Consider the following 14,460-nt stretch of genomic DNA (forward strand, 5'->3'; position numbering starts at 1 on the left):
TGGAGACTTTTTATCAGTTAGTCCCTTTATCTTCAATGATTATATTAGCTTGGAACATAGATTGGATGTGAAAGATGGGAGCTTTGGAATGTAGGTGTTGTCGATTTCATCAGGACTGAGTAAGGGAATGATGTGCAAGATTCAATGTCACTTTTGCGATTCAATAGCTATTCTAGACAGTATAACATATATCACTTCTGCCTGTTTATTTTGCAGTTTTATGAAGGAAAATAATCAAGCTACTGAGAATGTAGGGAACTTCTCATCTTTTGGGTATAATTGAAACTATCAGGCTGGATCCAGACTTTAGTTGCAGGTGACCCACTATCATTGAGACTACCCTTAATTTATTATCAGTATGATAAGTCTAGATCACAGCTGCAAATTTGGTCCTAAAATAGCAACACCTACACTTGATTTTGCCCAGAAATACAAGGCACAGAAGTGGACCCTGCATTCTCTTAACCAAAATTTAAAGGTACCACAGTTATCAAAGCATTGTAAAAAAAAAAAGAAGAAGTAGTAAGGCACAGTGTTCAGAATTCAGAGGCACAACAATAACAAATAAGGTGCTAGTAAAAAGTAGTGTTTTCTATATTAAAAAGCTAGAATTTGGAATAGGCGTTTCATGATAATTTGCCATGTTTTTTCATAAAAAAAATAAGATAGCACTTCACCTGCTTGTAAAACATTAGGGTGTTAATATATTCACAAATCCATGAAACCGTTTGTTGATAAATCTAACACACAACTCACTCAGGATGAAGTTTGTCCCACAGGTATTCATTATCCACAGCAATCTATTTTCAACTTCTAAAATTGTAAAAACTTTTTTCTGCACTGAATTTTGACAGCTAAAGTTAAACAGAAACAAAAAAAAATTACAATGGAATAAGTTTAAGGCTAGTCTACTTCAGTGGTTCTCAACCTCTGGGTCCCCAGAGGTTGCTACATTTTCATTTAGTAACTAGCCATTATTAAACTTCTCATATAGATTTTTCTGCTTTCTTAAAAGTGGGTACACTCTTAATTCCCAGTTATGCAGTTCTAGGGATCTTTATAAAGGACATTTCAAGTATATAAAACTGAATTGAATTGTTTTGCAATATCCATAGAGGGAATGCTGTGATGTTAGGACATATGGGTGTCCATTGCACAATGATAGCCAAAGAAGTGACCAACACACTACAGTTCAATGTGTAATTTGCAGTGATGCCCATTGGGGAACTCCCTGATGTGCATCAGGACACTGGCTGGGAAGTCTTGGAACACAACAATATGCATCAGAAGTGCTTAATGTTGTACGTCTTTGCAGTTCACTAAGGACCTCATCATATGTAGAATTTTCCCATTCTACACAGAGACCATCACATGACATGATAACACTTCCAGTGGGACTCTGTGGGGCTCTGTTTCCACAGCATATGGAAACAGAGCCCTAAACCCATGGTTAACACCCAACTCCAGAGGGAGAAAAGCAGGAGAAAGCAAGGGAAAGATGGACAATGCAGCAAGGTCATGGGAGGACTGGCCATCCCAGAAGAAAGGGGAAAATGACAGGGAATGAGGCAAGATGGTTCCCTTCACTCCCCCACCCCCCCACCCCCGGTTTGTAGCATGTAGTCCTAAGAAGCAAGACCATAGCCAGAAAAAAAATCGGGGGGGGGGGGGGAATCTTTTAGCGAATCATGAGAAGTAGTTTCATAACATAAAATAATTTAAATAGTATGGTTCATTATATATTTTATATAGATGTAATTAAATCAATTTTCTGGTCTCCTTCAGGGGGGGCTTCGAATTACTCCCATGCCTTAGGCCTTGCCTACCAGTTGCAGGTGGACCAACTTGGTTGCTTCCACTATTGCTGCAAGTAATGACTGAATAAATTGTCAAAAATTGCTTGAAATAGTGCTTGCAGTTCTGGAGGAACTCATTTAATTTTTGCTTCTCATAAATTTAGCGTGGAGATTTGGTTAACCAGTTAATATTCATGAGTAAACCGTTTTTTTTAAAAAACCTGAAAATTTTCAGGGGTGGCTGAACCCCTTACTCCCCTCACCCCCTTGGCTACAGCCCTGCTAAAAATGTTTATTTGCATTTCTCTAATGTAGCTACTGATTTGTACAATTATAAAAATATAGACTGTGAGGTAGAAGCTCAGACTTAATTTTAAATGGGAGCTTTCTAAGCATGAAAACCCACAAAACTCTGAAAACTGGGCTCTGAAAACTACAAAATTTTCAGAGTGAAAACTCTGAAAACCCACAAAAACAATTGAAGGAGAATATCTTCCTTGATCTTGCCAAGTAGCTATTGCCTGGATTTGAATGAGTCATAGCTGTTTACCATTGCTCCGCTCATTGTTTGAATAGACCTAAAGGTTTATTACGGATTTACAGGAATAACTCGTTGGATGGAAATCTCACAGCTCACCTTGTGTCTTGTAAGTATGTAGAGATATCAAACTAATTATTAAGGAAGGGACTCCAAGGTGCTTTGACTTGAGACTTGATGTGTATCATCATCCATACCATGTTGAAGGTATCATCAGCTTTCATCTTTGTATCACATCTCTTTATATTCTACTGAAGATCAATTCCAAAGGTCCTCTGACATTCAATAGTGGCATGCAGCAAGTTCAGGGGAAGAGGAATGTGAAACAGAAGTCTTAGAAGCCTTGTTGTATCTACCTAAATCTTTCCTGTGTTGTCTTCTACTCTTGAACTTCAGTGGTCTATATTCTAGAATTAAGAGGTTTGTCATTTCCACAGTGCTGTACTTGGTTGCCCGTAAACACTGAATCAAATCTGCCATTGGTTGGAAAGCTCAGTGAATGGCCCTTGGTAATACACATTAATTTTCTCATTTTGTGAATCATTAGATTTTTAGGAAATGGCAAGAAAAACTTGCTAATGTTCTAACCGTTCCCATTAGATCTTTCCTAGCAGCTATGCATCCTCCACCAGCCATTAAAGTACCACTTCCCACCTTGTCTATCAAATGGCAGGTAAAGCTCATACCTGCTTTTTGCTGCAAGCTTGTGGAGAGAGGAATGGTATTGTGCACTGAAGAGCTCTATGGCTATAAAGGGACATACATATACATAAAGTGCATGTATGTTACCAATAGGATTCCAGCCAATATTGAAGTATGTTTGCACTGATAAGAGATAAATGCAATTATTCATCCCAACTAAAAATGAATATTCAGTCAATATCTTTATGGACTAAGTCCAACTACTAGTTTATAGTTATCATCAAGAGTAATTTAATTTAGCTAATATGGCATATTGAATGAACATTCAATATGCCATATTAGTTAAATTAAATTATTCTTGTTGATAACTATAAACTAGCAGTTGGACTTAGTCCATAAAGACTACAGTGTATACAACTTCTTTCACAGACTCGTAATAGATTACAATAAGCTTTGGCCTCTTAATATATTAGTAGCTCTAAGAAATATTGCAGAGCAGCAGCGTATGGATCTTTGGAAGTTCTATTTTGTATACTTGCTTTTTCAGGTGGGATTACTATTTAGGAATATATTTTCAAGCATATGAATTTAAATAGATAAGCCCAATTGCAAAATAGCATATCTAATAATTTCAATAACAGTAGGACTCTTTTTAGTCAATCCCCATGGTTTATGAATCCAGAATTTTAGATCAAGAATTCCAGTATAGATTGATATTTTTACAATGCTTCTTTTGGCATTTTAAAATGTCAATCCTGTTAAATTATTTACTGAAGGGTTATACTGTAATCAGAATAATCCATCAGTGGTGTATCAAGCAAACTACTAGATTTGTGCTATTATCCTAAACCACTTGTAGATAATAAGCCCTACTGAGATTCATCTTAACATCCATAGCAGTTTTCTATTCAAATTAATAAGGCATTATTTTTGTCCAGGCCTCAGTGAACTGTACAAAGCACGATTTGCATACTTATTTGAACATGATGGCACTTCCCTGATTAATAGTGGTACTGTGTTGCTCCATATCAGACTAGCCGAATCAGAATAGGTACAGAGCAAAGATTGCATGTATGGAGGGGGTGCACCTGTGTACTGCACAAGTATATCCCTAGCTATTTTTAAAAATATTGCATAAGTATATCCATGTCAACAGACTAGATCCAATTCCTATATTAACAGAACCCATAATTACAGTAGGAAATCACAACAGCTAGCTGATGTAGGTCAAGCTGACAAAGTGTGACTAACCGAAGGTCATCCAGTGAGTTTAAAAACTGGGGTAAGATTGTTTTGCTTTATCTAAATAGGGCTAAGTATGTTCTTATTTAATGTATTTAATGTATGTCTTGTCTTTTCCACAAGAACCAAAAAGACTCACAATCTTTTGAGACAATTTGTATGGAGAAAGCACAGCCAAAAAGGAAATGAAATTAAATTGTGTTTTAGACAAGATGGACAAGTTGTTTCTTAATTAATTAATAATACTGCAGATATCCCCTCTCCCTCTATATCAGTGGTTCCCAACCTGTGGTTTATGGACCACTAGTGGTCTGCAAGAACAAAAATATGGTCCTTGGCCTCACCATTACTACACTGTTGCCTCAAAACCACACTGTAATGAGAGCAACTGGTCTCATGAAACCCTCTTATAGTGCCAGGACAATGAAGATGTCGGGAGGGGAGAGGCTGACTACCTACCAAAGATTACTTCTACCACATCAGCTATAAATTATTAAATATGGATTTCTGTGGGCAAGCAGATGGTGACTACTGGATGGCATATGTTCTGTATCAGAAACTAGAGCTTATGTGGTCTATCCAATGCAATTTTCTGAATCAGGACCCCAAATAACCAAGCCAAATCTAAAGTTGACCGAAAACTGATTCGTAACCCTTTTGGTACTAATGTTGAAGAGTGGTCCCTGGTCCAAGTGGTCCCTGTTTAAGTAGTCCCTGATCTCTATATATAGTCCATGACCTTTACTCAACTGCATTCTACACAATAGTTCTATTTGGTGGGAAAAACCCACCTCACCAGTAGAATATAAACAAAATATTGTTTGGTTGTCATTCTTCAGAGAAATGTAGTAACTTTGCAACATCCTTGAGGTAAGATATGTGGACTGTCATAAAAAAAGGAGTATTTGCCTATTCCCTGTGCAATGTACCAATCTTGTCACAATAACCACAGTCCCATTTTTTAAATTAGACCCAATAATTTAACTTCATTCTTAAATTATATGGGTAGCATGTGTCAAGAAGTAGTAACTTAGACCTTGCCACCAGCTTTCTCATGCAGTTTGATTGCAAGAGTCTGAAACTGGGGCATGTATGGTATGAAAGTCTGGACAGAGGTTTCATGCCTGCTAATAAAGGGATTTAGGTTTAGATTAGGTGCTATATTTTGGGGAAATCTCATGCTTCCAATGACAGCGGTGGTGTGGAAATGACATGCCATATTTGAATTTTCTGTTAAGAAAAGATCTGTTTCTTGTTTTTTGAATGGACTCATCCCTAAATAGAACACGCCTCTCTCCAAATTGTCTTCCCCAGTAAAAGTTTTATCCTGCTCTGAAGGTTCTGAAAAACCCTCGGATGAAACAACAGAAAGAGAAAGGGTTTTTCTGGGAAGTTTTTGATGGCATTCAGGTAATATCACAAATCCTTGATTTCCCATTGCCCAAGAACTGCTAGAGAAAGAATCTGGATCTAAAGAATCATGGCCTATAAAGCCTCTATCCAAAGAACCGCTTAGATCTTTTGGTGGCTCATAAAGCCCCCCGGACATGGAGTTGGTGATAATAGTTGCGTATTTTACATTAGACTGTCCTGTCATTCCTCTACTGGTTTCCACATCACGAACACTTTCAGACAGACTCTCACTATTGAAGTGGCCACTAGAACAAGCTGAATCATGTTCAAGGTCTTGAATGGTTGCAAACAGGGAGTCAATAGCTAGTAAGTCTTGTTTTTCTTCATTATTCCTTCCTTTATCAATAGTCACATCTTCCAACACTATTTCTGGCTCCAGAAGTAGAGGACCAAATGACAATGCTTCAGGGTGCTTGAGAAAGAGATGTTCAAAGCTTTCAGGCTAGAAAACAAGACACATTTTAATGCTCATGTAACAATTAACAGCTTGCATTGAATTAAAAAAATTGAAAACAGGAAACACATGAACATTTTGCTTTCATTTTATTATATTTGATCTGGCAGCTCGTTTAGAAGCCTGGGCTATTTAACTTTCTTTTTAGACAAAAAGAATACATTTTAGGAGGAAAGCCAAATGACTGTGTTGCTTTATTGGAAGCAGAATGCATACACATTTTAAAAATGTAAAGTGGTTAGGTTTGAAAATAATTACCAGTAAATTTTAACACATTTAAAGCTCTAAGATGCCATAGGAAGTGCCAAATACTTTTCAGTTCAGTCTCTAACAAGCTTACATAAAGAAATGAATAACGATTTGTTACAGCAATTGCTCTGAACCAAATCATTTCAAACATAAGTTTTCATTCTTCTCAATAAGAAAGAGGCAAACATGCATTACATCTTCCTTTAGGAAAGAATGATGAAAAAACAAGAAGAAGGAAGAATGGTGCTTACAATTAATAAGCTGAGAGGTAAAAGCTGGTTATGGTTAGACATTACAAACTTGACAAATAAATGACTTACCATCCTATATATATTTATCTGGGAGCAAACCCCAATAAAACATGTAGAAATATATAGGATCACCCTGCCAACTTCTATGTTTTATGACCTATGACATCGGTTCTCAACTTTAATTCTCTACCTTGGTTTTGAACTTCAGATCTCAGAAAGGCTGTTTTACTGGGGTTTCTTAGAGTTAGTGCCTAATAGGCTTGTGCATGGATTCAGTATGGATGTTTGCCTTCGGCTTGTTTAGTTGGTCCGTAATGGCATGGGCTCTACCATCATTTTTTTAACCATCTGCAATGGAACAGTGACTGTCAAAAGCCAGCTGTTTTGGTTAGACGTGGAGTGTGGGGAGGGAGACAGCCACTAAAAGGAAAAGCACGAGGCGAGAGGGAGGCACCACTCCAGCGCCTCCAAATCAAGAGAGAAGAGAAGAGAGGACTTTTAAAAGGAAGCCCAGGGTAGGATACCTCCAGGTCAATCCCTCTTCCTTCCCTGGGAAATTGGAAGTCTCCTTAAAATCCCTTGGAAAGCCGCCTGCTACAGGGAGAGGGCGCATTCTCATGTCTCCTATAGAGTAGAAACAGCTTTAACAAAACATTAAACCCGGTCTGCTCTACAGACAGAAGGGAAAGGATCGCAGAAAGAGTGGTATCTTAACTTTGATGCTTTTGATTCAGGTCTTAATGAAGGCTATAAAGACAAATGACAGGAAGGGAAGCCTGTGGGAAGATCCCCCCATTGCCACCAATTAGCCAGATAGAAAACAAATCCTTTGGCTTCCCGGATCAAAAATGGATTTCTGTCCTCCCAAATTTGGGAGGCTCCCAAAAAAATGAATCGGGACCCCCACTGAAATCCAGGACACTGAAATGGATTGCAGTTTACCCAGATTGCACAAGCCTAGTGCCTAAGATATTCAGAGGCTAGTTTGAAGGTTGAGAATGATATATCATAAAACGATGACACAATGTATCTGCACAACCTGCTCCTCCAGTTCAAGGGAAATAATGACAGTTTATGTGTCTATCAGCAACAGACAATCTATACCAACGTCTTGCAGCGAATAACCCTTTTGTACTTAGAAAAATCAATAATATCAAAATGGTGATACTTTGCTTCCTTGCTTGTCTATAGGCTTGTTCCAGAGCTTGGGAAACAGCCTGTATCTCGAAGATATTGCTTTGCCTTCCACTTTCTCGAAAGCAGTTCTATGAGCGCTCTTGGTTCTGTCAAACTGTGACTGTATTCCAGCAATTTATCACCATTATAACTGCTATAGTTCCATCTTTGTTGCATTTGTTAGAGGTATCTCACAAAACTACAAATTCCAGAATATCATAGCACTGATTCATGGCAGTTAATGCAGTGTCAAACTGCTTTAATTCTGCAGTGTGCATACAGCCTATAATGTCATTAAACCATGACACAGGAAAGAGATGTGGAAAAAAGGCTTTCGAAATCAAATAAACTGTATGATAACATAACTGGATATGTGTTAGAATACTAAAAATCAAAATGGATTAAATGCTTAGATGGATACACCAAAGACACTATTTACTAGCAAAACAATGCTGTGGTTATAAAATAATTCATGCACAAAAGTAAAATGAGTCAGTATTGAAAGTAAAACATTTACTTTCAAAAAGAAATATATGATTGGAGTATCATGAGAGTCTTCTAGAGAGATTTACTGAACTTCATAAAAAAAAAACCTACAGTGAAGCTGCTAAAAAGAACCTCCTTGAAATAATCAAGTTAAACCCAATAGAAAATCATATCACCATAATAGAAGTTGAATATTTTGTACACTTATAAAATTAAATGAAAAGCAATAGAATCAGTACATACAGCAAAACAAACAAATGGCCCTTTCTCTTGTTTTCTGATGCTCAACATTCAAGAAAACAACTAGCAGGATACTGGGCAGCAGTTTGCAGGTAAGAGGTATGAATGTTAGCCACATCCAGGGCTTCCTCTAAGCTTGTGGTCATGATTGGGTTGGCAGACAGCCTGTGGATTGTGTCCTGCCAGCTGATAGGTTGACACCCGGATGGAGTTGCTCAGACAGAGGTTTTTACTCTGGTCAGATGACCAAAAAATTTAAAGGCTTATCGGAGTGAGGTGTATGGCTAATGTTCTATTGCCTAATTCATCACAACTTTGGGCGGCGATTGGCATGGGTCTTGGATTCCAGATTGGGTTACTAGTGTATTTCAGACATTGTTCTGCGGGGAATGCCATCCAGGGGACAGAAGAGGTGTGCTCCAGAGCTGGTCTTTGCCAGAGGTGGGGGAACACTTCCACACACCAGTGGCTGAGAGGCCAGAGCTGGATCTGGTCCACTTGGTGCATCTCATGCCATCTCTAAAACATCAAGCACAAGCAGGAAAAGTGTTGCATGTTGGCAGCCCAAACCTTTTGTCACCTCAGACTCCTTGCTCTTGAGGAAAAATGAATTTCTTTTTAATGTAGTGTATTTATTTGCTACTGAAAATGATCAGTGCAGCAAACCACAAAGCAGAAAAACATGTAACATTTATTCAGGGAGGAAGGCACTAGGGAGTAAGCTCACAGCCCAACTAAGATCCCTTCTACACAGCTGTATAAAATCCACATTGAACTGGTTTATATGGCAGTGTGGACTCAAATAACCCAGTTCAAAGCAAATATTGTGGATTATATGCATTGATGTTCCGGATTATTTGACTGTGTGGAAAGGCCTTATATCCCAGTATCTGATCCCAGACTATTTGCTTATCCCAGACTAGCCATCCCCTACCACACCTTGCTGTGGCCCAAGGTGTTGAGACTCAGCATTCTGGCACCATACCTACTAGTAGTAGTAGTAGGAGAAGAAGGAGTGATGCAGTGGGTCGCGACACAAGCTGTCTATATGTGTTTGTTTATGCATATATGCATATATGTGTATGTCTATGTATATATGTGTGTTTGTGTATATATGTGGCTTTGGGCATGCGTTGTAATGTATTTTGGGGGGGGGTTGGCTTTTTAAGTATCTTCTGCTGTGTTTTTCAGTGTTTTTATGTGTGATGAGCACTCGTTGGCCTGATAGGTGCATTGTGTCCAAATTTGGTGTCAATTTGTCCAGTGGCTTTTGAGTTATGTTAATCCCACAAACAAACATTACATTTTTATTTATATCGATTATCTGGCAGTGGAGGCTCATATAATCCAGTTCAAAGCAGATAACCTAAGATCGGCTCCTGGGGTAGAAGGACAACTCAGAAGGAGCCTGAGCCCACTGATTGGTGCAGTGGTGCAGCTTTCTCCTGTGATTTCCCCTTGGGATCTACTTGGGAGGAAGCATGGCATATCTAGTGGTGGGCAGGCAGGGAAAAAGCAGTAGTACAGCAAGTCCACCCTTTCTGCTCACCTGCCTGAAAGCAACAGTTGCAGCGGAGGCAGCCAAAGTGGAAGAAGAGAAGAATCCCTTCCCCATTGTTCTTTCTTTTAAAAAAAATAGTCAAAACTACCCACTTCTTCATTTGCAAATCTACCCATGTTTTGCTGCTTTTTGCCATTTCGCACCAAGAGGCAGTTGCATGATGAAGAAAATGGGAAGTTTTTCCAGAATTGGCTTCGGGCCTCCTGGTTACTTTATTTACTGAACTAGAGTTGGTTATGTTTGTGGAAAAAGAAAGCAGGGAGGGAACTGTGATCTGCTGCAAAACATAAAAGATGGAGGAAAGAGCTTAGGCAATCCAAAATTTATTTTGTTTTATTGCTTATTAAGTGTTTGATTAATTAAGGCTGTTTTGTATTTTTTACCAACTATTTTTTAAGCAATTTTGATCACTTCACTAATCAGCTCCATTGCAGAGGCCCATCTTTGTTTTGCTTTAAGAAGATCACAGTCATCTACAATAGATCAGATGTCCACTACCTTTCAGCTCCAGACTCGAATTTTGATATGTTGAGATTCATTCTACTGGCTGCCATCTCAAAGGTCTTTGAAATTTCAAGAGCTGCAGTATCAAGGAACTGGATAATCTCCTCATTAAAACTAGACTAAGGATTTCCTTCTGAGAACATTTTTTCCTTATTGAGAAGAGATCATTTTAACACTCACTTACAACTTCTATGCTTCCTGCTATAATTTAGCTGAGGGCAAAATTATGTGTTTCTTTTTCTTTTCTTGTAAAGCAAGCACAGGAAGAAGAATCTAGGATAAAACCCTAATGTGTGAGGCAGAAAGGAGAACTGGGTTTTCCTGACTAATAACTCTAACATGCAATCTGAGAAAAGAATCTCATCAGAGTTCTCCATTCAGAGTACTTATAAGGAGGGAGTGTGTGAGATCATTAGGCCCATGTTATCTCCTGCATGTATTCCTTTCTTTGCCAGATATAGTTGTTAGCAGTGAATCATAGAAAGAGTTTTGGTGCTGATTTGGGCAGTTGTTATTATCATCTGAGTGTGGTCTCGGATCTTATCACAGACACTTATATCCTGTCTGCTATTTTGCTTACTGGTGCCTATGGCTCCTACTGCTTGACACGAAGTCCATTTTGTCAAGCGCTTATAGGCATTTATAGGCAAAGAATCTACACATACGTTTTGCAAAATGGGAAACCATCAACTCCACTCATGTCGAATATCTCTGGCTGCATAAGGTTTGTGTGTGTGTGTAATGTCACACCCATCTGCAGCTCATCTTCTGTGACAATGACATGTCTTTGGGGACATGTTTTGGGGATGGTGTTTTCATTCCACTTGATTCTCCTTTGCCAAAACAGCTAGCAACACACTTCTGGTGGAAGTCTGAGAAAGCCATAAAAGTTTTCCACTTTCCTTTAATTATTTCCTTTCTCATTTTAAAAAAAATGAAACTGTGCAGTTCCATAAGAACAAAAATGTTTTAACATTTCTCCATGGGAATGGAAGTACAGAGTTGAACAAGATCTCCCCTCTGCCCATTTTTTTTATCGTGTCAGAAGCGACTTGCAGTTTCTCTATTTGCTGCTGACATGATTTTTTTTAAATGGCTGTCTTCAGAGACATTGCCCAGGGGATGCCAACATGTGTCTTCATCCTGTGATAGGCTTCTCTCGTGTGCCTGCATGGGAAGCTGGAGCTGACAGATGGGAGCTCACCCTGTCTTGTGGATTCGAATCGCTTGACCTTCAGCTCAGCAGTTCAATCAGCACAAGGGCTTAAACCATTGTGTCACTGTGGGTCCTATCCCCCCAAATAAAACAGTAGCAAGACAGTGATGTATGAGAATATCAAATGTATTGGAAGGAGTCATCCCTGTTGTGTGGTAAGTCAAACACACTTTATTTTATTAGATAAGGAAAGAAGTATATATGATGGGGTGAGTAGGTATCTAGTACTCATCTAGCATTTTTAAACTATGGTTTGCCTATGTAAAATGCATTTTCAGAGGTGTGTGTGATAAGATCCCATGTCTCTCTCTCTCTCTTTTAATTCCCTGTTTTACTTACTTAGTAGCGTATCTTAATTCTGTTTACCTTTCTTGTTATTCCGAGTAGTACAGGTGGACCTCCACAATTGTGGAGTTGACATTTGTAGGTTTGATCATTCACAGATTTGATTTAAATTTTCTGTCATGTAAAACATTTAAATTCCTCAGGGTGGCTATATTGTCAGCTTGCTACAGAATCATACTGGAGGACCTTGAGAGAACACTTCTCCAGGAATCTCTTGCTCTGCCAGTGTGATTCTATGGTCAATCCATCCTTTAAAACAAAGGACGTATTTTAATTCCCATTTGCTGAAGCAAGCAAATGACTACATTTTATTTCCATTAGCCCTTTTCATTTGTTAAAACATATATGTGCTTAGAGTGTGGTGGTCCTAGGCACAAAGGGAGGAATAATGGAAGATTTACCCCCAGGAAGACTTTTAAAAGGGAGATATGTTGGTGTTTGAGGGAGAATGCCTGCTTCCCATGTCAGGAAGGTTTCGTTTTAGCCTGAAGATCGGAGGGGGGGGGGGGGGGAGAGAGAGACAGAGTCAACATTGCTACTATGACAGAGATAGCTCCCAAAGAGATGGTCAGGAAATCTGAATAATCACAGAAAAGGCTGAGGCCAGTTTGAGATGGAAGTTGATATCACAATGCTCTCTCCCTTGGCAGCAAATGTGCAGGGGCATTACAGCACTAGCAGCCTGAAGAATCAAATGCTCTTGCACCAGGAAGAAGCAGACAAGTTCTAGAAATCAGATAACAAAGGCAAGACTCAAAAGGCACTACTTTCGGGGCTTATATTTAGCAATTCTGCAAAACCTCTACTAGGTCTTATTTTCAGGGGATGCCTTATTTTCAGGGAAACAGGGTAGCAAACAATGTTGAACTTTCAAGTGACTCAGATGCTCCTTGCCATGAAGTTACACAAGTCACTCTGGAAGATTTGGAGTGGGGAGGAAAACAGATCAATCATATAGAGGTTTTTAAAACCAGCACACATCAACAATGACTTGAAAGAAATCATTAGTTGTCAGGAAAAAGCACCGTGGCCACCATTTAATTCCTTATAATGCACCACTGAATCTCATCAGTCAGAGTGCTGGAAGAATAAAGCAGAAGTACTGTCTCTTCAAGAAAGATGTTATTTCAGTATCACAACTAATCCTTAGCTAAACATTAATAAATGCAATTCACTGGTGCTCTATAATTGCCATCTTGACTCAAGCAGTGAGAAGTATCTGAAACCTTTTATCTGCTTGCCCTCTGGTTGCTAAATATTGCTATGTACATGCCTAATGCTCACAACTTCTGCTCTTCTTTGTTGAGCGAGGGGAGTGCCTATATTTCAGTAAGGAGCACCAAAATAAGGAGAGAGAGGTAGAAATAGCATGAATAGCAAGAATGAGCAATCAGCAACTCATTGTCTTTCTTGAAGAACCGCAAAATTTGCAGAAGCCAAACAGAAAACTTTTTTATCTATCTGTTGAAATATAATCCCTAATTTAAATGCTATCAGCTCTCCCAATTTATGCAGATGCCTGAAGAACAGGAAAGAAATTCTCAACCTGTGGGTCCCCAGATGTTTTGGCCTTCAACTCCCAGAAATCCTAACAGGTGGCAAACTGGCTGGGATTTCTCGGAATTGTAAGCCAAAATACCTTGGGAAAACACAGGTTGAGAACCATTGCCATAGACATTACTGTCAAAACTGACAAAACAATTAAGTATATTTAACAAAGTCATTCAAACTGAGCAAATGTGGAATAATGAAACCATTCTAGATGTTGCTGCCTTAAGGACTCCTATCACTACCATTGAAAACCAGGGGAGGGAAATATCACACTTATATGAAAAAAAATCAGGTTCCCTTCCATCTACTCAATTCTTTGTTATTTCAACACCACATAACAGAGTCTGTCACTAATGAAAATGTCATCTAAAGCTGAGTGTTTAGAGAGAAAGGAGAACAGCATAGTACACACTGTCTCCTGCTTTCAATACCCATGTGTTTTTTTCTTACACGTAACAAACCTTGATCTGGACTGAAATATTGGCAGTGTTGTCAGAACTGTATGTCATTACTGAACAAAATTATTTCCGACACTAGGAAACAAGTCAGCAGATAAAGAAATAACGTGTAAGTAATTATGTCTTCTGAATTCAAATAGATAATTCTTCTAACAACTCTGTACAGGAAGCTTGGGAGCTGTCACAATGGTTCATCAGGCAGTGACCATGATTAGACTTCAAAGAATGTCCATTCTCTGTTTAAATGAAATGAAATAAAATTAACAATGGAGATGAGAAAATGAAGATTGCAATGGGAATGAAAGCTAAGAAAATAATGAATGAATCTTTAAGTCAGC

At 38.7% G+C, this 14,460-nt stretch overlaps 1 protein-coding gene across 1 annotated transcript in view; it reads right to left on the reverse strand.

The window, feature by feature from the left end:
- Positions 1-6,172: 6,172 nt before the first annotated feature.
- The window catches only part of LEPR (leptin receptor), a 77,807-nt gene continuing 69,519 nt past the window's right edge, over positions 6,173-14,460 (reverse strand). The window contains exon 19 of the mRNA XM_067467851.1: positions 6,173-14,358. Coding sequence (XP_067323952.1) covers positions 14,341-14,358 — 18 coding nt within the window. The 3' untranslated portion in view covers positions 6,173-14,340. The remainder of the gene's footprint in view (positions 14,359-14,460) is intronic.

This window comes from Anolis sagrei, chromosome 4, assembly GCF_037176765.1.
Source record: "Anolis sagrei isolate rAnoSag1 chromosome 4, rAnoSag1.mat, whole genome shotgun sequence".
Taxonomy (NCBI): Eukaryota; Metazoa; Chordata; class Lepidosauria; order Squamata; family Dactyloidae; genus Anolis; species Anolis sagrei.